Source organism: Theropithecus gelada, chromosome 4 (genome assembly GCF_003255815.1).
Source record: "Theropithecus gelada isolate Dixy chromosome 4, Tgel_1.0, whole genome shotgun sequence".
Classification (NCBI taxonomy): domain Eukaryota; kingdom Metazoa; phylum Chordata; class Mammalia; order Primates; family Cercopithecidae; genus Theropithecus; species Theropithecus gelada.
Window position 1 is genome coordinate 167,131,818 of NC_037671.1, and position 25,548 is coordinate 167,157,365.

The 25,548-nt window shown below is 35.7% G+C and overlaps 1 protein-coding gene across 1 annotated transcript in view; it reads left to right on the forward strand.

Moving 5' to 3' along the window:
- The first annotated feature begins 1,007 nt into the window (after positions 1–1,007).
- ADGRG6 (adhesion G protein-coupled receptor G6) overlaps positions 1,008–25,548 on the forward strand; it is a 131,581-nt gene continuing 107,040 nt past the window's right edge. The window contains exons 1-2 of the mRNA XM_025384092.1: positions 1,008–1,121; positions 8,114–8,214. Of these exons, the coding sequence (XP_025239877.1) occupies positions 8,115–8,214 (100 nt within the window). The 5' untranslated portion in view covers positions 1,008–1,121; position 8,114. The remainder of the gene's footprint in view (positions 1,122–8,113; positions 8,215–25,548) is intronic.

Below are 25,548 nucleotides of genomic sequence, written 5' to 3' on the forward strand. Positions count from 1 at the left end.
CCCCACGCCTACCCGCCGCCACTCTCCCTTCGCCGCTCGCTCCGAGAGCGCCTGTCCCGCCCCGCGGGGCGACTTCTCCCTTTCGGCCCTGAGGTTCAGGATCCTAGGTGGGGCAGCTGCGCCTCCGGGACAGCCCTAGCCGCAGAGCGCCCAGACCTGGGCCGCCGGAGTCCGTTCAGAAGTCCACGCAGCCGGCGCCGCCGCACCTGAGCCCCGGCTCCGGTCACGCCGCTGCGCCGGAAGCGCGGGCGGAGCGCACGGGTCGGGGGAGAGTAGCCTGCGCCCACGAGGGGGACCCAAGTCCCCAGGGTGGTGGGCGAGTCCCGCCTCCCGCCAGCAGGGGCGAGGACCTGCGACGCGCACCCCTCCGCCCACGCACCCTGCCCGGCCGGGTCTCCTCAGCACCAGCGCCACGCACACCCGACTTCCTCAGCTTCTAGCCCTCACCCTGCCAACTTCCCTGCCAGGAGGAACCTGCCGCCAGCCTGCTTTCTCGCCCGCAGGCCCTGCGCTGAACGCCGCGGCGCCCAGGGGTCACCTTACGCCGTCGGGAAAGCCCATGAACTCTCCAGAAACAGCGTAAAGGAGGGTCCCGCCGCAACGCACGACTGGGTCCCCTGGGTTCCCCCTGGGTGGAGCAGCTGCAGCAGAGCCGGGAAAGTGGTGGAGGATGATCTTGCGGCCGAAGGGGACCTCGGCGCAGTAATGTCAACATGTAAGTCCCACCTTTCAGCTCGAAATTCCTTCACTCTTTTATCTGTGTCCACCCTCTGACGCCCCCTCCCCGACCACCCCACCCGTAAGAGAAATGATTTTGTAAGGACTTCAACTGCACGGAGGGAATAAACTGGTTTGTCTTCAGTTTGTCCCTCGAGGCACTGAGGAGTAGGACTATTGCCAAGTGGAGTTGTGACACGTGTGTGTGGCTTCCCCCTCCCAGCGAGGTAAACCTCACATTTGGGCGGTGTAAAGCCTAATAAAAAAGGGCAGGGCTTCAAGAATGGGGAAAACGTGTTTTCAATTCAAATTAAACAAGGAGTAACAGGCACCGCTCCTCCGGTCCAGGGGCCTGGCCCTGCCAAGAAGGCGCTCTCCGGGATCAACACCTGGGGTCTTGGAAGGTACTGGTATGCCGAGAGAATGTTGACTTTACACATTGTCACCATTGACTGTAGAAGTTATTCTTGGATCTTTGGGGTGTTTGAATTTTTTTTAAGGTGCGCAGAAAATGTTTTCAGTGTGCTTTGGAGATTAAGAAGTAATTAAGGGTTATGCCACGTTACATGATAGGATCTGAGGGGACTTCCATAGACTTATGGGGGCGGGGAGAATTGGGGCATTGAAACAGAAACTTGAAAGATTTTGCTTCCATAGAATTGTCATCCTAATGGTGAGGTGGCTCAGAGCGACCCCATGAAAGGGTCGCCAAGCACCGTCTGGCCTTCCAGAATGGGAAAAGGAAGATTGTACTCAAAAGGGCCAAGCTTATATTTGTGTCCAAACAAGAAGTTTCTTTTTCTTGTAATAGGTAATTTTCCTTCTGGTGTTTTACTTAATCTTGGGCGGACACCGTGACAGACGTTTTATCCCCTTCCACTAACTCACGTACAACAATTTCTAGAACTTGGTACTTAACCCTCCTTCCCCTAACTCCTGGATCCTACGTGAATTTACTCTTTCAGTTCAGTACATAGGGAAAGACCTGCCCCCTAGGTCCTGTTTTTCCAGACTTTCCTGCACTTTCCATTCCCTACTTCCCCACTCCCCAAACACACATTTTTAAAATAGGAGAAAGGATAGTGCCCACAAGTGTAGCACTCTGTAACTCTGTTCCTAGTACTGTGAGATGTAATCAGAAATGAACCACTTATTTTTACTAAAACAGCATGTGAAATAATTCCACACCTGGGAATTTTAAAGTTTCCTTTATGCCGGTGGAATCGGCAAGGTATAACTTGAAAAAAATTATTTTGGGATACAGCCAGCATTTTCATATAAGACTTGTTCTCATATACAGGCTACACATTTTGAAGTAATATGAGCTTGTTTTCAGCTTCAGTTTTTCTTGAAAATATACCTGGGATTTTAACATCAGGTATTTGCCCAGGTTTTTTCAGCTTTCCTAAGTATTTAGATCTTATGAGAAAAAAAGCATATTACACATAAAAGTATAAATACCTATTTTTAAAATAAAAGATGTTAAGCTTATCAACAGGTTATGTAAAAATTTCCTGATCATGAAATTAAGTTATATAGTCCACTTGAATTCTTCGTGATTAAAAAATCATGTCATTATTGGCCCCATTTGTTTAATCATTCCCGTTCCTCCTTGTCTGCCTCCCCACCAGCCCCTCCTGTACACACACAAACACACACACAATTTTTTTCTGAACCATCTGAGAACAAGTTGTATACATAAGGGCTTAAGAGTTTAATTTTTCAATTGAAATTTTAAAGGTGTTTCTAACTTCAAATATAGTTGCCAGAAAGTATGGAGATCCAGTATACCTTTGACCCAGTTCCTCCAGGGTCATTATAGGGTAAAAGCGTGAATATGAAATCACGTAGAAAATAGGGCTTGATACCTGGATTTGAGATTCTTTATTGAGCTATTTTGACTGAAAGTTTCCATTTTTTACCAGATGGTAAGTATGTTTTTTTCCATTTTGCTGTTTACGATTCATATGGAGTGGTTTAGGATGGTCTGATTCTTTTTAGGTATTGGTTTGTTAGAATATATGGAAAGAATTACCAATCTTTCCAAGATTAATATTCTTATTATCTTGTTGAAAAATGTTAAAATGGGGAACATAAGCTATATTATGCTTTAAATTTTAATAGATTCAAGTACAGAAACTACTTATGTGTGTTTTATGCCTCCTCCTTGTGGAGAAAGTGTATTTGTATATTGTTATAGTCAAGTTCTGAAATTATAGACTTTACGAATATATTTGGGAGTTGTAGTGACTGCATATTTTTCATACCCTAAGAAATTTAGTAGATGTAGCAAGACTTGCGTTAATTCGTCTCAAGCTGCATGAAGCTACTGTTCCATTTATGGCTTATATAAATTACATGACATTGTGCTTTTTCAATATGAATGGTGAATAAGGCTATTGTCTCTTGGTTTATGGGAAATATTAGAAGCCTGTAGTTTTGTAGCCTAACTGGACACATGACTCTGATGTCTGGAAATAATGATTTGAAAGAGAATTAGTTTACATATTAAAAATAAACTAATGACCGCTTTTTAAAATGTGACCATTTTTCTAACGGCCTATATATCTTACAGAGTTTACATTTCTGATGGGATGATTAAAAGTTTCTACAGTCTATTTAGAATTTAGACTAACTAGAAAACACTTTGTTCAATGTTTGTGGTATGCATGGGCAAAAACTGTTATCTTTCAATTTTCATTTCTAATTGGATGAGATTATTATCTACATTGGATGATGTTAAGATGCAATATAGTTGACCGGGGTGGTACTGTATAAAGGATATATTGATAAAAATATGTGGCTACCTGAGTGTCATCTTACTTTCCTTTATAAGCATTACTTGAAATGGAATTATCTGGAATGCCTTAAAAAAAGGTTCAAGATTAATTTATTTAAAGCAGAGCAAATATGACAAAAGTTTAACGTATTTAAAATAAGAGTGGTCAAAAAATCACAAATCAATGAGGAAAATATTTATATTTGTAATAGAAAACTATACAAATGACTTGAACATGACAATCCAAAGGAAATTCAAATGAGACACAACTTCTTCTATCAAAGTGACAATGATTAAAGCAATAATACTCAATAGTGAAGAGAGAGCCGTGACATGAAAACAGTGATATGTTTCAATGTAAATGTGTATGTATTTAACTCTTGTAGAAATCATTTTAAATCTACAGGAAGTTTTCAAGAATAAAAATAATGCGAAAAAGAACACACCTCTATACCTTTCACCCAGAATTACCTATTCTAATTACTGGCCCCATTTGTTTAATCATTCCTGTTCCTCCTTACCTGCCTCCCCACCAGCCCCTCCTGTACACACACACACACACACACACACACACACACACAATTTTTTTCTGAACCATCTGAGAACAAGTTGTATACATAAGGGCTTAAGAGTTTAATTTTTCAATTGAAATTTTAAAGGTATTTCTAACTTCAAATATAGTTGCCAAAAAGTATGGAGATCCAGTATACCTTTGACCCAGTTTCCCCAGTGGTAGCATTTGGAAAACCTATAGTACAATGTTAAAACCAGTATATTGATACAATTTACTTCTCTTTTTCTTGTGTACCTATGTGTGTAATTCTTAAGGCTGAGTTTTACTCTCACCTCTGGTATAAGCCAGTTATACATGTTACTGTTCAAATAAAGTTTAAGATTTGTGCAGGGTTGAAGAATAAATCAGCCTTTTTGAAGTGGGGGTACATCCAACTTAATAAAGGGACTTAAATCGAGTTAATAGAATAGCACTTTAAAAAAAAATTGCTTTGGCTCAGGAACATGATCTTTAACCAAAAAAAGAAATATGATTATGAGCAGACTTGAATAAACCAAATTACTGTTCTTTTCATTCTGGAAGAATTAAGGTATTTTCTCTACCACTCCCCAGTCCCGTTTATGAAAAGATTTGCCATAGAAACAGGGATGGGATATGGCGAAAGCAGTTAATTCTGACAGTTGCTGTTATTGGTTGCATTAGTGTCATATCAATTTCTCCACTAATTTCTCTTTAAATTGTGACTTTTGGGGAAACCAGTAGGAGTAGAGAGATGGAAAATGGTAGGTTTTTAAGATTATTTCGGTGATCCATTTGGATAAAATAATGCGTACAAGGAATCATATCCACATTTAAAGCAATTCTGTAGAAGGGTTACATTCTAAAGCTTCCTGAAACAGGACTCAAGCAAATTGTATTTTGTAGCTTACGTAGATTGAAAAGGGGAACAAGTTTGCAACAGAGGTAGCGTGGTTCTCAAAAAGGACCCTAGGTTGGAAGCCAAGTGACAAAAATGATGTTTTGGCTCTGACACCACTGATCATATGATCTTGGGCAAGTAGTTTAGTATCTTAGTTTTTCACCTGTAAGATGATAGATTTTTTTGCATAATCTTTAGATTCCTTCCAGATATAGGAGTCTATGACTGTCTTTTACTTAAAAAATGTTCCTGCTGTCTTCAATAGAACTTTAAGACCACAATCAAAATGATATAAGAGTGTACTTGTGTGTGTGTGTGTGTGTGGTTTTTTTTTTTTTTTTTTCCTCGTAGTTCCTATTTAGAACCTTAGTAACCCTGTTCAGGATTTTCCATTCTTGGGAGATAGTTATTTAAATCTCAGGGGTGTATCTTTGCTAAGTGATCCCCTGAGAAAACACATAGTACTTTCCTTCCTGTGTTCTATTCTTACTTTATTTGTTTATCTTCTTCAGTAAACTGTAAAGTGGTTGAAAGTTGGCCTGTCCTATGGTTTGTTTAGTTACAAGTGCTTGCCTTGTTGGGTTTCTTTTCTGTCGAAGTGATAGGATTGGACACATGGAATGCCTTAAGCCGTGGTCATCATTTGCAACTGATGGGATTGCAGGCAGCTTTGATAAGACAGCCTCAGAATTGAATATGGAATCCCTAAATGCTGAAACCGTTTATAGCGAAGAAGTTGCCTGAGCGCATAAATAGTGTTTTGTGGAGAAACTAACGAGCAGGAGTCTATGAGTATTATTTAGAGATTATATGAATCTAAGAGCCATTATTCACATGTTGATAAAAGATAATTGTCATATATCAAAAAGTGTAAGAAGCTGGGAATTCTTTTGAGCTGATATATCCTTCTGTTAATATCGGTAAGGGTGATAGCCAGGTTTGACTGGTCTGTCTCTATTTTTCTGGACCCAAGTTTCCTTTTTTTTTGTGAAATGAGAAGATTCAATTAGACTTCAGCATTGGTCCTTCTAGCTCTAAATATCTTTGAATATGTAATTGTGCTTTTGTTTTAAAAGCATACTCATTCATCCAGCATCAGTAGGAAACAGGCCTATTCTTCCAAATAAGTGAACTTTCTATGGGACGGAAGTTTGTCACCTACTGTTTTAAAAGCCCTTACAGATTACCCTGTACTGTTATTTCAAGTTCTTTTTGGTGGGTAATATCCTATTTACAGAAGAAAAGACTAAGGGTTTAAGTACTTGCTCTACAAACCACACAATTTATAGAGGCACCAGGAGGTAAGTTGGTGCTGTTCGAGAGTCCACATCCATTATTATAATTACTAATTTCTTACTTACTAAAATATACGTCTTATTAGCAGTACTTCTTTTAATCTCAGATATTTTGGATGGATGGATTTGAAAACATACTTGCAAACAACAGATACTCTTCAAATCTTAACCTTTTCCTAGTTTCAAATTTTCCTAGTTTAGAATTTCCATCAGGAGAGCTGCATGGTTCTAGAACTTCTAGTTTGGTGAATAATAAAACGTGGCATGAGTTTCAGACACTACTTAACATTTCTGTATTCATTAGCAGACATGAATAACCAATTTCATTTCGGTCCCCAGGTGATCTAAGAAGTGACCATAAAGTCAATTGATTGGTGTTGGCATATGAGATTAATCTTGTTTACTCTTGATTTAGTCTTTTCCTTTGATTTCACTATGGACAGAATAACACCACTTGAATGAGAATGTCTGGAATGATAGTAATAATAATAATAATAGCTAATATTTATTGAGTACTTGCTGAGTGCCATGAACTGTGCTTTCAAGGCATCATCTTATGTAATCATCTCAGCAACACTGTGGACTAGGTTTATTGCTGTTCCTTATTTTACAGGTGAGAAATAGGAGGCACAAGGCATCAAGCAATTTCCCAAGGGTTACAGCATAGTTCATAAGTAGCAAACCAGATCTGTCTCACTCTAAGCTTGTTCTCTTGGCTATGAGATGGAGATGGCCTCTTAAAGATTAAAAATGCAGGCTTGAGGCAAGTGCAGGAGTCCTTCCATGTCTAATTTTGCTCATTTGAGTATTTCTCTTTCTGCTCTTCTGTTTAGTATTACACATTTCACCCAGGTAAGCAAACTTTAGGCTTTAGGGTAGATATTACTGTAACCCTAAAGTATCTTATTAGTTGCTCCTCGATAAAATGAGTCTCAGTTATTACTTATAGGCAAAGTAACTCTCCCTGAGGGGATTTTCAGGTCTCCTGGAGATTTCTAACTACTGCTTGCTTACCTTTCTGCCTCCCAACTCTTCTGCTCGCCAGTCCGCTTATGGTCCCTTTTGATGACTAACATTTTTAATTTCTTCCTTCTGTGCTGGTTTGCCTTTTTTTTGATGGTGCTGATTCAATGAACTGTATTATAACTTTTTTTGAGACAATATAATGTGAATGTTCCTTTCTAAATCATTATTAAATATAATTTTCGGAATTAAATGAGTCTGTCGTGCAGAAGGATTGTTGAGTTTTCAAAGCATCACCTCTCCATCTAATGTCATTTACTACTTTCTATAATACCTGGTGTTTAATAGCCATTTAAAAACATTGATATCTATTTTATATATAAAGACTTTACCTTTTTTGGAATATTAATGCTTCAGTGTATCACTTTAGGGGATAGAACAGAGCTTGGGCAATTTGATTTTATGTTAAATATTTCCATTTGTAAAGCAGCAGACATTAAGGAATACACATCCTTACAGTCTAAATTTCTGGGAGATTATAAGGAAGGTTGATAGAAACATCCTTCTTCTACCCAGATGAACATGAGTCTGGTGAGGCTGAAACTAAAATTGCTTTATTTTTTAATAAGTAATTTTTTTGAATTGTCTGACTACCCATCCTTATGCAGAAATCACCTATTATGTATATTTTGATAAGGAAAGTGCTGCCATGTGGCAAATAAAATGCATGGATTTATTTTCTTTTGCTAATTAGCTTGAAGGAAATCATTAGGTCGTCGTCATCTTTTAAGTTGCTCCACTCTTTGGAAGCAAGGCTGAAAAAAGTTTATTTTCCAGTCCCTACTGGAAACCTATACTTTTACTTTATTTGTCATGATGCTTTACTGAATGTTGAATGTCCTAATTGCCATTTTCTTTCTTTGCAGGATGTTTCGCTCAGATCGAATGTGGAGCTGCCATTGGAAATGGAAGCCCAGTCCTCTCCTGTTCTTATTTGCTTTATATATCATGTGTGTTCCTCACTCAGGTAAGACTCTCTCTTTCACACCTCGAGTTTAATCATGATGACATTGTCTGCAGCATAAGCATGCTACTTACTTACATTGTCTTACCTTTACTTACTGCCTTTTTTTTTTTTTTTCCTGTTTCTATCCTTATAGGGCAGTTTTTTTTTTTCTGTTTATGATTTGTCTATCCTCTTTGAAATTTGTGTGAATACTATTTCTTTGATCATTGTTTTATTTTCTAATGAGTTTATTTCTTTAATCTTTGCTTTTATTTATTTACTTAGCCCGTATTGAGTGATGAGATAACTACATAAATGGCATTTTAAAAGTGCTAGCTGTTTCTTCTACTGTTGAGTAAATATACTGTACTTCTCTTTTCAAGTTTTCATATAGTTATTTATGGAAAGTACAGACTTTGCTAGTTTCATTCATCCTCATTTTATTAGCATGTTGCAATATGAATTAGGAATTGGAACTTAAGTTTTTAGACTATGCAGTTTAATTTACTTGATATGAAAAAGTTAATTTTAATTACAGCATTTTTGGAATTAAAGTGTCTATTTTTTCTAATTACATTTTTTTGAACTTTGAAATAAGATCTTGTTGACTGCTGAAAAAACTAAATTTTCTGTAAACAGCACATTTTATGAATAAGCCAATTAGAAGCTGAGGAATGTGAATGATGTTTAAAAGTAAACTGTTTCTTCATTTTCTGGTTTTGTCACTGAACTGAGCAAATTTATTTAAGTCCATTCTATTTTACTCTTTGTATTCTCCTGGTGTATGTATTAGGCTTATTATGTTTTCCTTTAGAATAAAGCTAAAATGTTAATTAAGAAAATCATAATTCTTGAAGTCTTATGTATTTACTTGGAATTTAATCAATATTTATTAATTTCATATTTATAATGTATCTATATTATCATAAATAATACATTTTAAACATTATGGAAATAGATTATCTGCTAAAATTGCTTATTCATGCATCAACAAATTAAACTTGTATTGAGATGTGAAAACTTTTTTTTCCAAGCCTCCAAGTGTTTTAAGAGTTTCAGTTACTTACTTGGAAAATTCCTGGCACTTACTTAATGGCTTCAAAACAGAACAGATCTTTCAGTGAATTTTGTGTGTATTTGTTAGAATTTTATTGTAAAGCCATCCTTTTCCTTATTACCGTCATTATTAGAGGAAACACACTTGTAAACAGATTGAAAAATTAAAGATATATTAGATGTTATGATGTACAGTGTTGAACTACTTTCAAAAGTGATTAAGAATAAATTAGATGATATGAGATAAATTATGAGATTAACATTATTAGTTGAAGTCTGTTTACTTTCATTTTTGTTAGGTCATGTATTTGTATAATTTTAAGGCTTCTTGAGACCATAGCACCTCCAATTTGTACTTTTAGATGTCAACATTTTAATTAATATATACACATTCTTGAATTTTAATCATTTGAATAAATGAAGCATGTCTCTTTAGGGTAAAAAAAAAGGGAATCAACTTGTCTGGGACCAGGCTGAGGGAGGAGAATCACCTGGGGTACAAAATTGAAGGAGACACTCATTCCCAAGGTCACCAGAATCAAAGTACTTACACTTGTTAAGTTACTCTCTCACACAAGCTTTTCTTATTTATTTGTTATTTCCTGCATTATTAAACTTTTTTTGTGTATCAGATAAGGTTTTGTGACAGATAGTTTTCTGTGTTCACTTTTGAGGCCAGAACATTTTGTGTTAATACCTGTATCCTCTAATAATGACTCACTTAAAACGCTGCCACCTCGTAAGTGTCTGAATTCACAAGCACTCTTTAGAGGTTATTATTGGCATTTTAATAGAAAATTTTTGCGTCATAAGATGACTGAGCATGGTGCCTTTTAATGAATTCCGAAGCCATTTAAAATAATGCATATTACAACTTTGGATATATCTGATATTTAAAATCTTTTTTTGCATAAATCAAAGTGTAATACTGCTATGTTTTTGAAGACTAGTGCTCAACTGATGTTATATCCTTGTTTACACCTTCGTTGACTAATTTTTGCTTCTTTGGATAACCCCTAGATGATCTCAAATGGCTTTAAGTGGCATCTTGACGCCAGCGTCCGTAAATCTGTATTGTCCATCCTGGCCCCTTCCTGGCCCCTAGAGCCATCTCTTGAGGTGCTGATCCTCATCTACCCTTGGATTTATAATAGGCCTTAAACTTCAAATGTGCAAACAGGACCCCTAGTTCCTATCTCCTATCCTCAAATCTACTTCTCTTTTAATCTTTAAAATTCCTCCTTCTATCCTCCTATTCTCTACCACTCTCACTATTTTGTAGACACACTGGCCTTTCTATTCCTTGTCTATGCCTTCCTATTCTCCTCTTCTCCCTCACCTTGTTCTTTTTGACACTCAAATCTCAGTTTAATTATTACCACCTCACATAATCCTTCCCTATCCCTCAATTCAAAGGAGCTCCACTGGATCATATCTTATTCTTAGTGATAATCTGCATAGATTTTGGTTGTTGTCTTGTTTGTTAATTTTTTGTTAATTTGACTGTGATAGCTAGGTTAGGAGATTGGCAGATCTCTTTTGGTTGTTACGATTGACACTTAGATCAGATGATTAAAATTAGAATCTTATGGTTTGATTCCAATAACACCCATAGTTTAATTCTTATAATAGAATTGCAGTATTAAGTTTGCTAGTAGGTAAGTTAACATTTGTATTTCATGGGACACTTAAAAAAGAAATATGTGAATTTTGTGCACTTCTGGATTTTCAAAAGTAGTGTGGAAAAATAGCTCACTGTGTCTTGACAAGTGATGATTATAACCTTTAATAAGAACTACAATAAAATAACAATTTAGAATATTTACACTCGTGCCATAGAAGTATGCCTTAAAACAATAAAATACGATTTATTTTTACCCACTATCTTGACACCATTTAGAAAAGCTGACAACATCCCATATAATCAAAATTGTTGGGAAAAGAGTGTACACTGACACTGTTGACTCTTTTGGGAGAGTAATTAGGTAACACATAAAAAAATTAAGAATGTGTACATTGGTATATCACTCTCACATGTAGGCATATACCCTATAAAATAAAAAACATAAATATATAGAGAAATCTGTATCACTATGTTAACTAGCGTTGTAATAGCAAACCGGAAAAGACATTGTTCACCGAAAGGGGGATGGTTATGTGCATTATTTTACATTTGTTCCGTCAAATACTGTGCAGTGCCTCAAAACAATGTGGTCAAACTGCTTATTGGCTTGGAAGGCTATTCATGATAATAATGTTAAGTTTAAAAGCAGATTATAATCAGGCACTGTGGCTCACACCTGTAATCCTAGTACTTAAGGAGGCAGAAGTGGGAAGATGGCTTGAGCCCAGAAGTTTATGTTATAGAACAATATAAAATTATTTTAGATTTTTAATAGCTTGCATTACAAACCTGGATGTATTATGTATCTATGTTTATATAAGACTTTGTAAACATGTTAACAAAACATGGAATGATACTCATCAGGCTTCAAAAATGGGTTATCTCAGAGGCACAGTTTGGAGAAACAGGAGGGATGACGATGGAACTTCGTAAACCTCTGAATTTTTTTGCATTCTTACAATGATCAGGTATTTAGTAATCTGAAAAAAAATGATGAATTTCTTTTTTTTTTTTTTTTTTCTTTTGAGACGGAGTCCCGCTCTGTCACCCAGGCTGGACTGCAGTGGCCGGATCTCAGCTCACTGCAAGCTCCGCCTCCCGGGTTCACGCCATTCTCCGGCTTCAGCCTCCCGAGTAGCTGGGACTACAGGCGCCGGCCACCTCGCCCGGCTAGTTTTTTGTATTTCTTAATAGAGACGGGGTTTCACCGTGTTAGCCAGGATGGTCTCGATCTCCTGACCTCGTGATCCGCCCGTCTCGGCCTCCCAAAGTGCTGGGATTACAGGCTTGAGCCACCACGCCCGGCCTCTTTTTTTTTTTTTAAAGCCACATAAAAATGATCAGAGAGGCGTAGAAGTGTATGAATATTTAAATTTTGTTAGTTACTTAACTGTTTCTCTGGCTCTTTCTTCACGTAATAGGAATCTCTAAAAGGAGTTTCAGATAATAACTTGTTTTTTGTGACCTAACACTCCACGACTCTGAAGATAAATGATGATATTTCAAGCAGACAGAGGGTTATGGATTCAAGTAGAGTGGGAAACAGCCAAGAGCCAATACATTTCGAAGCAACCAGGAACCTGTTTCCACACAGATCGTCTTAGTCATGAGCAGTGTGGGAGGAGCCTCCCTTCTCTCCTGAAAATCAATGATATCAGCAGATTATTTCAAAGCACAGTGTTATTCTGATATCTATGAGACATCAGCAGCTGCAAGGGGAAATGTTTCTGAAAGTAAAATCTGGCCTGAATTGTGTATGTTCTAGCCCAGGGCACAACATAGTTCTGGAAGGCAGGTGATTGTGTAAAAAGAATCTTGTGCTTTTTTGTTTGTTTATGTGTTAATTTTTCTTATGATCATAAATGAACAATTATTATTTAGTATCAATTATATTGCAGTCTATATTTAAGAGTTAAACCAAAGTTTGGTCAAAGGACTTTCAAATGTCTAGAAAAATAATCCTTTTATGAATGTGCATGTTTTTAAAAAAAAAATTTAGTATTGTCTATTGAAAATTACTAAGTAATTACTAAGTGTATCTTAAAGGTCAAAAATAAGGCTCTAATTGTACAGACCATTTTGCATATAATGATAAATGTGTGTATGTGTGTTTCACTCAGAATCAAAAATGCTCCAAATTACTGTCTGAAGCTTTCAGCTAAAAGACTGTTTTTCCATTTCAGACCTCAGATTAGAGTCAATGTGAGTGAATAAATAAAGTCTAAAAAGTTTTATACAGATATTTCCTTAAGGCAACTTTCTAGATAATTTTCTTCATACACCTTTGGATGGCCTGAATTCGATGTTGTTAGATATGAAATCATACATTGAGGGGTCATAAAGCCAATTACATAAACATAGAATGGGAATGACCTGCCTTGTCACCACAGTGACAATTTCAAGTGACCCAGCAGTGTGATGGGACCACTAATGAAACTGATGCCACTTAAATGATATTAGGAAGAGGGAATGTCAAGAGTCCTACTTTTTATTGGTCAGATCATGCTTATTTCCAGGCATGGTTGTCATAATGTAGAGAGGGTTGATGAACAGAGAATATTTAGACCAGGCATACCAGCGTACTGATGAGTCTCACGTTATCTGAGAAATTTTTGGAGCAGTCCCTGTCAATACTGAGTGAGTGAAACCTCTTTAGAGGTGGGCTGGGACTGTGGACTCCCTTTGTGTCAGCAACAACATTCTTGCTTTCATGTATCAATTTGTTTGCTTTTTAAGTACAAATTTTGTTGCATTATTGCATTAAAAATGGATGTAGAGAAATGGCACATTTACTTTAATAAAGTCAGTAGGAATAAGGTACCAGCCTTTAGATATCTGGAGACTGGTCATCTGGAAGCTATAACAGACTTCTACGTATCTCAAAGAGGAACTAGGACCAGTGTGTTAATGCTGTAAGAACCAAATGACTCTCTTAGTAATTAATTGTCCAAAGATAAACCTAGCTGTCCTTCAGATTCCCCTATCACTAGTAATCAGGACATGAAGGAATCTCAGGATTGAGGAATTTGTACCAGAAACCTTGAAGACCTCATTAGCCTATAGTCCAGTCATGGAGTGTGTGTGTGTGTGTGTGTGTATGTGTGTGTGTGTATGTGTGTGGTGTGTGTTATACAGTCTGTTTTGTTCTGTGCACATAGTTGTAATTGTTTTACCTGTAAAGTTTCTTCTGTGTGCTTCCAATTTTAGCAGGTACTTTTAATAATGAACTAGACCTAGAGTTTGGGCGGGTAACTTTCTTGGACAAGATAAACCTGGGGAGCTCTAGACTTTAATAGGGACATACAAACTCTGAGACTTTGGCAGGCACAAAATTGTCTACCACTTTTAAATTCTTTTTAATTCTCTAAGGAGTTTTCTTTTTATTTTCAGCAAATAGAATATGTGCTTTTTGGCACTGTTCTTACTATTCTTTCTTCTTTGGCATTGTTTGTACTTGCAATATCATAGTATTCAGTAAGTAAAGAAGATGGAAAAAAAAAAAAACCAGAATGGAGGAGAACCACAGACAAACCCCAATATATTCCAGATATAATGAGCAAACATACTTTATAGGGTGGGGCAGCATGGGGAAGAAGGTTTTGAGGTTAGATGAGAAAAATGTATTAATCCCACAATGAGGATCAAGTCACATAAACATCCTTTCCCCTCCATTGAACTAAGATGATTAAACACCTGAAAAGAAAGCAGGGTTCCTTTGGGAGGCTGAGGCGGTTGGCGGATCACGAGGTCAGAAGTTCAAAACCAGCCTGGCCAACATAGTGAAACCTCGACTCTACTAAAAACACGAAAATTAGCCTGGTGTGGTGGTGTGCGCCTGTAATCCCAGCTACTCGGGAGGCTGAAGCAGGAGAATCACTTGAACCTGGGAGGCGGAGGTTGCAGTGAGCCGAGATCATGCCCTGGGCAACAACGTCAATAAATAAATAAATAAATAAATAAATAAATAAATAAAGCAAGCAAGGTTCTTGGGCAGCACATGGATAGTGGCTCTCACCAGTTCAGGTTAACCTTCTTAACCATCTCCTACAGAAAAAACTCTCAGAGAGGAATAGAGTATCCCAGTGGGGAATATGTGGCCATCATATTTCTACAGTTAAGACTATTATCTTGATTTCTTAAAATCATTAAATATATTAGTAATCTTTTGAATGAGATTTTTCTCCGGAAAATTGTTTGAATTATTAGGTATTTCATGTCAGCGTATCTTGGTTTTTAGTCATTCCTAAACTAATTTCATCTTAAACTTGTGGTTTAGAAATGATATGCTTTTGTAAAACAATTACATAATTTTCTGCAATAAATTATTATGAGTCAAAAAAGATGCCTTCCTCTACTACATTCTCCTCCAAGTTTGGTGCTGCTAGTTTAGATAAAAGAGAAAACGTTTTTGTACTAGAGCTCAGAAGATGGATTGTGTCAACCCATTTAAAAATCAGGATCTTTCTTATAATAACTGCAAAATTACACTAGTCACTATTATTGGTTTGGTCAAAACTACAAGAATGAGAAAATGCCTATAATTTTGCAAAGAGAAAGATCTTTTTAGAAGAATCCTTACCTGGCCAAAACTTTATTAAACAGTATTATTGAAGTAAAATATAGATCTGGAGAAAAGAATACTCTGGCAATATTAATCATTGCTTTTATACACATTCACAGTTCCTTTCTTCTGTCCTTCATTTATTTGTTTTATGCCTTAAATACATGTCCAGAAATATGTCATTATGTACAATTGATACTGTCCCCTATGAGTATAAGGAATAGTTTAGCTGTATCACTGGCCTTATTGAATAGAGTTTTAAGGCAGAGTTTCTGATCACAGTGATTTCAGTGGCTGCAGTAACAGTGCTATGAGGAGGAAAAGCTAGACTTTTAGAGATAATTCACCTCACTTTGTTTTTAATTTTAGAGAAAATGAGCTCCAAGTATGCACTGAGGTTGTGTAAATGTAGCCTCGCACCTTTTCCAGAATTCTCCTAATCAGATTGTGTACACCAGTTGTCTCCTGGTTGGCTCATCAGAGGTCAATATTAGTATTTTATTTGGACTGCTAATCTCATCTCTCTTTAGAATGGTAACCTCAAAATCTATTACTTGTAGGCAGCTCAAGACCACAAACATTTTTGTTTCAATACTGCTGATAACCTAATGTTTCACCAACAATAGGGTTTGTGGTTTTTCTCAGAGACTTTGCTAAGTTGACACAGGACGTTTTCCTTCCAGTTTGGTAAGCATCCTTGATGCTTTAGTTGGTGTTTGGTTAGGACTGTTATTACTTCTCATCATCTGACTGGCTTCCATGTCCCACACACATGAGTTAGAGAGGTCTGCCTCTTTTATTGACCTTTTGGAAGAAAGTTCTCTTCGAATTTTAAGCCTTTTCTGATATTTAAGGTAGTGTCTACTTGCAAACATGATACTACTGATTGTGACACCATGGAAGACGGATTCAGTAAATGTGTAGCAAATGAATTGAATTGCTTTCCAAGCTCTCTTGCCAGAGCTTGGATTTCCCTTAGCAGGTTGTGTCTAACTTATCAGAGAGTTAGGTATTCTTAATCAGAGTCTCCTCATTTCTCCACCGTTATTAAAGTATGTTCAACATTTGTGAGAGCATTATAGTACTTAAAGAAGTTACAGAGAACATAGAGTTAATATTGCTGTTCTTAGACTCATTTAAACACTAAAGGCTATGTCATAGTACTATATATGAGCAGTGTGTGTGTATTTGGGGGTGTGTGTGTATATATATACACACATATATGTACATATGTATATCAGGCTCATTTCAAAGTCCTAGTTATGCAAAGCGAAATCATTGCCTTTAATGTTAAAGAGTTTTAGTGTTATTGGGGAGACTAACGTGAGAAAAAAATAGGATGCAGTGTGATGTGCGATTTAGTAGAATTATAGGCATAATATCAAGAGATAACAGAAGAGGTCTCAGAAAAGTTCTCATGGATAGATAATGTTAAAACTGTATCTTCTGATAACAACAGAAAGGGAGAAGATGGAGAATGGATCTGAAAATGGAGAAGGGGGATCTAGGCAGAGAAAGGAACAGGGACAAGGACAAATGCACAGATGCATTATAAATGACTTTGTAGAAGCACACATATTTCTCATTACTAGAATAAAGGGTCTCTGCAGAAGAAGGTAGGGAATGAGGCTAGATGGGGAAGTGGGAGACCAGACGAGGATGTCAAGTGAGGGCCGATGCTGACAAAGCTGAATGAGGACTTCCAGCCCAGCAGGGGAGATAGACATGTCCCCACTAGCTACAGTTCTGTAAGTAAAATTTGTGCATTTGCAGATGAAGATGAATGCTGAAGGGCACAGAGGTTGAGAGCTTCCCTAAGGTGGTAGTTAGGGTACTCAATGAAAAAATTGTTTTTTGTTTGTTGAATCTGCAGTTTTATGATTTTTCTCAGTCATACTGTTGTGCCTTAGAAATGGCAGCCTTAGTTTCCTCATTGGTGAACAGCCCTGACACACATGTTGAAAACCTGGAAATGGTAATAGCACTTCAGGCACCCTGGATGCCTTCTGCTTCTTGCTCAAATGCATATTTAGTTGTGACCGAGGGTTGGTGAATCTAGATCAGAAATACCTTCTTTGTCTTTATAACTATTGCCTGTGAGGCTTTCATCTCCACTGGGTATATTGTAAGAGCTCCTAAGTAAACTCCCTGGGTCCAAAGTAAATTGGACAAAAATCTCCTTTTTCATAGTAAGTCTGGCTTAGGGTGAAATTGTGTGACAGAATGAGATGACTAATGATTTAAAATTTAGTCTAATGACATTCAACTTTTGAGAGCCCATCTTTTTTACATGAAGCTTTTCATATTCTTCAAATTGTTCCTTTAGGTGCCTCTGACTTCCGAGCAACTAATATGACTTTTTTTGTCATTTAAATCAGATTTTCCACCTGATCTGCCTAGTTCATTTCCCATTCCTATTTCTTCCTTTTGAATACGTTTCAATTTTCCCATCATAACTTAAATTTTTCCATAAGACAGTTATTAGGATATTTACTTTAAAGAGGTTGGTTCAAGTGAAACAGAGAGAAAGACTTATCTTTATTCTCTGTCCACTATGTGTGCCTGACATTACTTTACCACAGCCTTTATCTTTATCATAATTATGTTTGAAAGCATCTTGAATTGGGAACTTTGGGCTAATTTAAGTTTAAAACTCCCATCTGTGGGAAGTAGAGATTTTGTATAAAATATAAACATTTAGTGCCGTAAGTAACAACTTTTTTTTTTTGGTCAGAAAAAGATATAGTTCGTTAGACTTTGTTAAAATAGGTTAAAGGTATATTTTACCTTTTAGGGCAGAATACATAAACTAAACCAGTTTGTTTATGTGGAAGTAAAAAAAGTAGGTTTGAAATCTAATAATAAAAATGAACATATGTAATTTTGTTTTCCCCATACTTAAAGGAGAGCTTTTCATATTTTAAAAGTAAGACTACAGTCTTACTTTTTAAGACTATGCCTTAGAAGCATCAGTAGTACTTTCCACATGGTACCTTAGAAGTATTTTAATTTTTAGTAATCTTAGAAATAAAATCAGAAAATATATTGTGGGTTATTTCAGGTTAAAAATAAAGTATTATTTGAGAGAAAAATGTGTCTTTGAGAAAATACATTACAAATTTATGTTGGATTTGATTTAAACTTGAACAGCACAGACCAAGCATTAAAGCCCTTTTTGATGCAACTAATGATGGGAGTGAAAATAGTTGCTTTTGCTATCAATAGCACTGCTAACTTGACTCTGAGTAACTTAATCAGTAACATGAATTAAAATGCTGACTCTGAAATGAAATTTTGCAAAAATGTTCCTTTACAGTTAGAGATACCTTTCAATGTGTAGTGAGGCTTTGTTCCTTGTGAGCTGTAGTAGGAAGATACAGTTAGTACACATGGTGAAAACTGCATGCCTGAACTTTTAGCTTGTGTTTCTATTAATAGCAAAATCAGGCAGAGGATGGTTAACAGACATTAAATTGGATGGTTGATTTCCATTTTTCTGGTTTCATAGCCCAGATATAACTTGATCAAAAATTAGCTTCAGTACTTGCATATTCAACGCAAGTGCAGTGTGAATACACTGTATTCACAGCTGTGTGGTACAGCTTTATTTGAAATATACCGTTAAGTTGAAAAAGGATCCTGTGAATTAATTTCTTATTTTGTAGTCATCCCTTTCTATAAATATATATTAGAGCAGTAAGACATTTCCAAAGGCTGATAAATTCTGTATCTATCACACTTTTTAAACCGTTTGACCAGTAGGTGCCTATGTGTAACAACACATATAGATTCTCATCACAAAAATAGTTATAATAATTAAATATTAAAGACAAATATCCACCAAGAAAGAATTAGATAATTATGGAATATTTACATTATGAAAGATCTGCATAACCATAACTTAATTTTTTGAAATGTTTAGTGAAATGGGATAAAGATAAAAATGTAATTGAGAAAAGCAGGGCATAAAACTGAGTAGTGTTTTTCAAACAATAGTCTAAATTAAAAAAATGGCAAGATAGCAATCTCTATGCTTTTAAGATTCACATATTTCCTTTTTCATTATATCCTTATGTTTCCAAAAATAAGCATGCATATATACACACACACACACACACATATATATACTATGATTTAATAATTGTATTATTGAGTATTTATCCAAAATAAATGAAAATATCCACAAAAAGACTTATACAGGAATTTTATAACACTATTATTCATAATAGCCATAAAGTGGAAAAGAAAAATCCAAATGTCTATCAACATGTAAATACATAAACAGATTTTGGTATATTCTTAATATAGAATATTACTCAGCAAAAAAAGAATGAACTACCGATGTGTGCAAAAATATTAATAGGGATCTCTAAAACATGTTGAACAAAGAGGGACATAGAGTACGTACTCTATGATTTTGTTTATGTAGAATTATGGAATAGGCACAACTAAGCTATAATGATAAAAACCAGAACACTGGTGGCCTCTAGGGAGCAACAGACTGGAAGGAGATATGGTAAGATTCTCTGTGTTGATGGAAATGTTTCAAATTTTGATTTGAATATAATTACACAGTAATTGTAGCAATGTAGTAGTTGTAGCAAATGTAGTAATTGTGTAGCAATGAATTGAATTGCTTTCAATTCAATATATACAAACGTATACAAACGTGTACAGAGGTATACATTTATCAAAACTCATTGAACAGCTTAGTTAAATCTGTGCATTTTTTTTCTACGTAAATTATACCTCTATTAGAACAGTCTCATCCAATTAAAATATACAGGTAATAGTTTTAGGACAGAATTAACATAATTCCACTGTCCCCAAAACTATCAGGATTTTACTATCTATATCGAGAATTAAGTGCCAGCTTTCTAAAACACAACTTTTAGTGATTTGTCCTCTTTTCACAAATGCCTGCTCTTGGTGAAAAACTCCCCAAATCTTTATAAATTTCATTTCCCAGCAAATATAAAGCATGAACCAGAAAGTACATTTTAATCAAACACTTGAAAATACTGACCTAGAGTAGCTCAGCACCTGGTGAATGGCCTCTGAGGGGGTTATTTGTTCTGCCCTGGTTACTGACTTGAGAGGTTACATGAGTGAGTAGTGAGTTGAAAGCATCAGTCAAGACAGTCTCATTTCTGAAGAAGCACCTGCTATATCTGTACCCTTGGATAAATGTCATTTTTTTTTCCCCCGTGAAGAGTGTAATGAGAATGGGGCTGTTGATGGAAGCAAAATAATAGGACCCATAATCATCAACTGTTAATATTAAGATCCCAGATGACTTGTGGGTTATACAAACACATCTCATGAAAGTGAGAATATATCCTTATTAGATGGGATAATTTGAAGAAGTATGGTGTATAATTCAGTAAATCCAAAGGGTGAAAAGTGGTATAATTTTGAACTTCGGTACGCATTACAGAAAGGTGAGGCTCAATCTTTATGTCTTAAAATCTGTTCTCATTCCTTAGTTTATACATTTAAATTAGAGCCGATTTAGCAGATATTTTGCTATGCAGGACCTGTGTTAACAGTTACACAGACCTGTGCCACAAAACAATTGAGGTCGATGACAGTCCTCATATATGACAGTGGTCTCATAAGATTAGTTATGCATTGCTTAGCGACAAAGGTATGTTCTGAGAAATGCATCATTAGGTGATTTCATCACTGTGCAAACATCATAGAGTGTACTTACACAGACCTAAATGTTATGGCCTGCTACACAGATGGTATAGCCTGTTGCTTCTAGGCTATAAACCTGTTTAACAGGTACTGAATACTGTAGGGAATTGTAACATAATAGTATTTGTCTATCTGAATGTACCTGGGAAAGGTACAATAAAAATGCAGAATTATAATATTATGGGCCCACCATCATATATATGGTCTATCATTGACTGAAATGTTGTTATGTGGTACATGGCTGTATAATGGAGCAGCCCTATACAGGTGTACCATATTTTATCTTTTATATTTTTTATTGTTGGCTGATTATGAGACCTTCTCATGGACCTCTATGTAGCGATCTGAGATCTTCTTCAACCTAACTGCTTTTTCCTATCTTCAGGGTGTTAATATCACTACTTGTCTTCCTCCAGACTTCTTTGAGATCTAATTCATTGCTAAATATGAGAGCATCTCTTGTCTAACTGTATTTTTTTGAATGTCCTTTATTCTAATGCAGACCTTATTGCCTCTTGCCTCAGCTTCTGTAAAACAGAAAAACTGATTTTGTTGCCTTCTGTCTTCCTCTGCAATCTAGCAATAAATCACTTTCCTATAAACATTTCTTTAAGTGTAATTTGCACAGGGACTTAGGAGAGCTTTCAGTTGCTGATGTCAGCATTGCCTTTGTTGATTGGCATTGAAGTTCCTTCACCATGTATCCTCAACCAATATTTTCTAAACTATTTCCACTACTTCCTTACACATAATCTAAGAAATAAACAAGCTGAAAACATTTTTTCCTCTGACATTCCACAAACTTCCCTGCCTCCACACCATTTATTCAACACAAATCTCCATTCTCCTTCATTGCTACCTAATAAAGTGCTTTGCCATCTCATGACTTGTCTCAAATACCTCTTCATGTAGGCAGCATTTAAAATAAGGATAGAAAGATAGGTAGTTTTGTGGTCTTCATTATCATGTGTGTGTATACCCAGGTGACCACCTGTTGGATAGCATTTTAATGGTGGAAATGGAGCAGCAAAGTATTTTCTAAATCTCCAAGTTTCCTCCATCTCTCATTTGGAATTCTGTAACCATTCATACTTATTCTATGTCTTGTTGCCATATTGTATTTTATGATTATTAATATGTTTCTATTTTTCCGTTATTAGTGCCTACAGGTAGGGAGTATTTCTTCTTTATTTTTGTATTCTGCACAAAACTAAGAGAGTATAGGTACTGCAATAGGAATGAAGTAAAGCCCATTATTTGAAGGAAGACGTTTGTAATTAAGGCAGTACGTCCACTCTACAGTTTGATGTGAAGGGCAGAGAAACTCTGTTGTAAACAAACAGAACAAGGCACAACCATGCATTTTAGTTACATTGGGAGCATATTTACTTGGATTATTTACAGTGCTAGAAATACTCGTAGCTCATTCTGCATTCCAGTCATTTTGTCTCTTGCTGTTTACCTAAAAAGTACAGGAATTAAGAAAACCTTCCCAAGCAGTTGGTAACATAAGAACTTTGGACTTACAGACAATATGTCTAAAAGACCATGAAGTTTACTTCTTCCTGTCTTTTCTTGACCCAATAATCCCTGTGGTAGATTTGTGCTCCAGCATAGCCCTCCACTGTAATCACCTTCCTCCCGGTTCCCATAGGAGAGAAGTGCTAGAGCTTCCACCCAGCTCCACCTTCCTATTCTTTACATCTCCCACGAGGCTTGTAGCTTAGCAGAATCTTGGGCTGAGGCGCCACGGTATTAACTGGATTTAGGATTAATTTTGTTTTAGCTATGTTATGAGTTGGCCTGGGATTTTAACTGAATTTGATAATGTTATTTCCATGGGAAAAAGAATTCTAAAATCCAGACAACCAATTTGGAGTTTATTTTTTGCAACATAATGAATTGTATGTTTTGGATTTTTGACATTTGGAAGACCAAATATTTCTACATTTATTGTATCTGTGCCCTGTTCTTTAAAATCAAAATACCTGTAACCATAGCTGTATTCAATGAATTATTTAGAAACATGATATAGTTTCAGACTTTTACTAATTTATCTGATATGCTTCTCATTTAAGTGAATATTTGTAGTCTTTTTTAAAAAAGGAGTTATCTTATAATTAGTGGATTTACTATACTAAAATTAAATGTAGGTGTTTAATTTTTAAAAATAGTCCCTGCTGTAATCATCCAAGAAGGTAATGTACTTTTGATTAATTACTAAGAAGTTTACCTAAGAATATAATTTAGTAGCAAATGCTTGACACATGAAGATATTCATTTAAAATTAAGGTAGAAAAAAACAAAAACCCTAAAATCTCAATAATACAGAATAATTTTATGAATTATGGCAAAATGACTATAATTATAATGTAGAAATACACATAAGTTTAGTATAATAAAATATTAATACTAAATACTATGCAAAATATGCATGCATATAAAAAATAGTAGATAGTATGCAGATATTAACATAGCGATAAGAGAGTTAATAATAGTTCTATTTTTTTCAAAATATGTCTTCAAAATAATTCTACTTGACTTTAAACAGGTTGTTTCTAGAATAATTCATGTACACAGATTTAAAGTGGGATACATCAAAACAAATTCAAAACTTTATTGTTTCTCTGCATGTCCTCCCAGCAAAAAAAAAAAAAAAGAGATTTTTCTTAATAAGTGATTTCCAGTTGTGTTTCCCTTTCCTTTCTGCAAAATTGTGAATTTTCAAAACTCCCATACAAAAAGAAATGGTAACAAAAAATTAACTAGAACTTTAGAAAGATAATTGGCATATCTCGTTGGACCTAATTATTTACAATATACAATGTGATCATGAGTTTTCAGATCCGCTTGACTTTTTTTTTGTTTCTGTTTTTGGTCTTGAATATGGTTCAATATGAGTGTCACACTGAATACCAACTCCCTGTACAGAACAGAGTTTTGTTCTTATGTACCCCTTGACTATTCACTGTTCTTTTAAATTAAAAGTGTGAGAACAAAGTCATTCTGTGAGACTGAGATCATCTGTTATCAAAACTCTGTTATTAGGTGGAGACAGATAAATCATGGCTGAGGAGATCACAGAAGCATCTGTGGAAAGAGTCATGCAGTCATGTTAAGTGAAGGTTAAGGGTGTGTATATGTGTGTGTAGGGACATGAGTGATTAGTTGGCTATGAACCCTTTTTGTAGACTTGTGGGATTTATATTTGCATACATTTGCTTTTTATTTGAAAATCTGTTCTCTTTAAGAATCCTTTTTAGATAAATTGATGCAGATCATTCTTTCAGAAACTGATGACATCCAGAAAAAGTTTAGTACATTATTTAATGATTTAGTACCAAACCATGGGTATTGTGAAAGTACCCAAGATAATTTATCATCTTGGTCTGATTATAGAAGACTAGTATCCCATCTTACTCCAGTACTTTGTTTGGATATGTATGCTTTATTAATTAAGTTGTTTTTAAATGTAATGCAGTTGTCAATGGGGTAATATGACTTTTCTAAAAATATTTCAATTTTTAAAGCCTCATAAAATAAAGAATGAGGCAAATGAACCATAGATTTAACTTAATGATAGGCAAAAAGATAAAAAGAGGAATTCATTAAAAAAAATAAGTCTCTGGGGACTAGGAGGAACTGGAAGTACCATAACAGCAACTTTCTGTGTAAACTGGAAAATCCTCTCATTCAAATTTAACACATGGAGTTCACCGTTTATATTAGGAAATGGTTCGGAACACAGTGTGAAAATCAGCTGTAGCAAGAAACAGATCTTAATTAATATAGACACAGAATAAACCTCTGAGGCTGTTATTCAATTCAGTTGGAGGATAAGCTACTAGATATTTATAAGAAATGTGTATTTTCATTTCCACAATTGTGTAGCACCAGAACTCTTCTGCCTGCACCTGTTGACTTCTTACCCATCATCATTCCATTTCCCTTTCTCTGCAGGAGTATTATGTAACCAATCTTTATTCATCCTATTTGGGAATTCAGTTATTTCTATAAAGGGTAAGCTCTTTATCAGTTTTTTTCACTGAATTTCCTTCCATTTACTCCTCTACTTTTTTTCAAATCTTTTGAGTTAAAATATGCCTCCATGACTCATTGTAATGATCAGTAATCATAAACTAGTGTTAACTCTTAATTTTCTTGAAAGAAAACAATCCTACATTTTGAGATTAAATCAAATTTGATCAAAATCTCAATAATGTTACTTTATTTTGCATATTATTTCTTTGTGTATAATTTGTTTTCAGTTACTTCATTAGATTCTTACAATTTCTCAAAAGGCAAAAGAATTATTTTTCCTGTGTTACAGATAAGGAGACAAAAGTTAGGAATACTTAAGTGCCAGCCCAAAGGAAAACAGAAACAAAACAAAACAGAATGCAGTTCTTCAGAC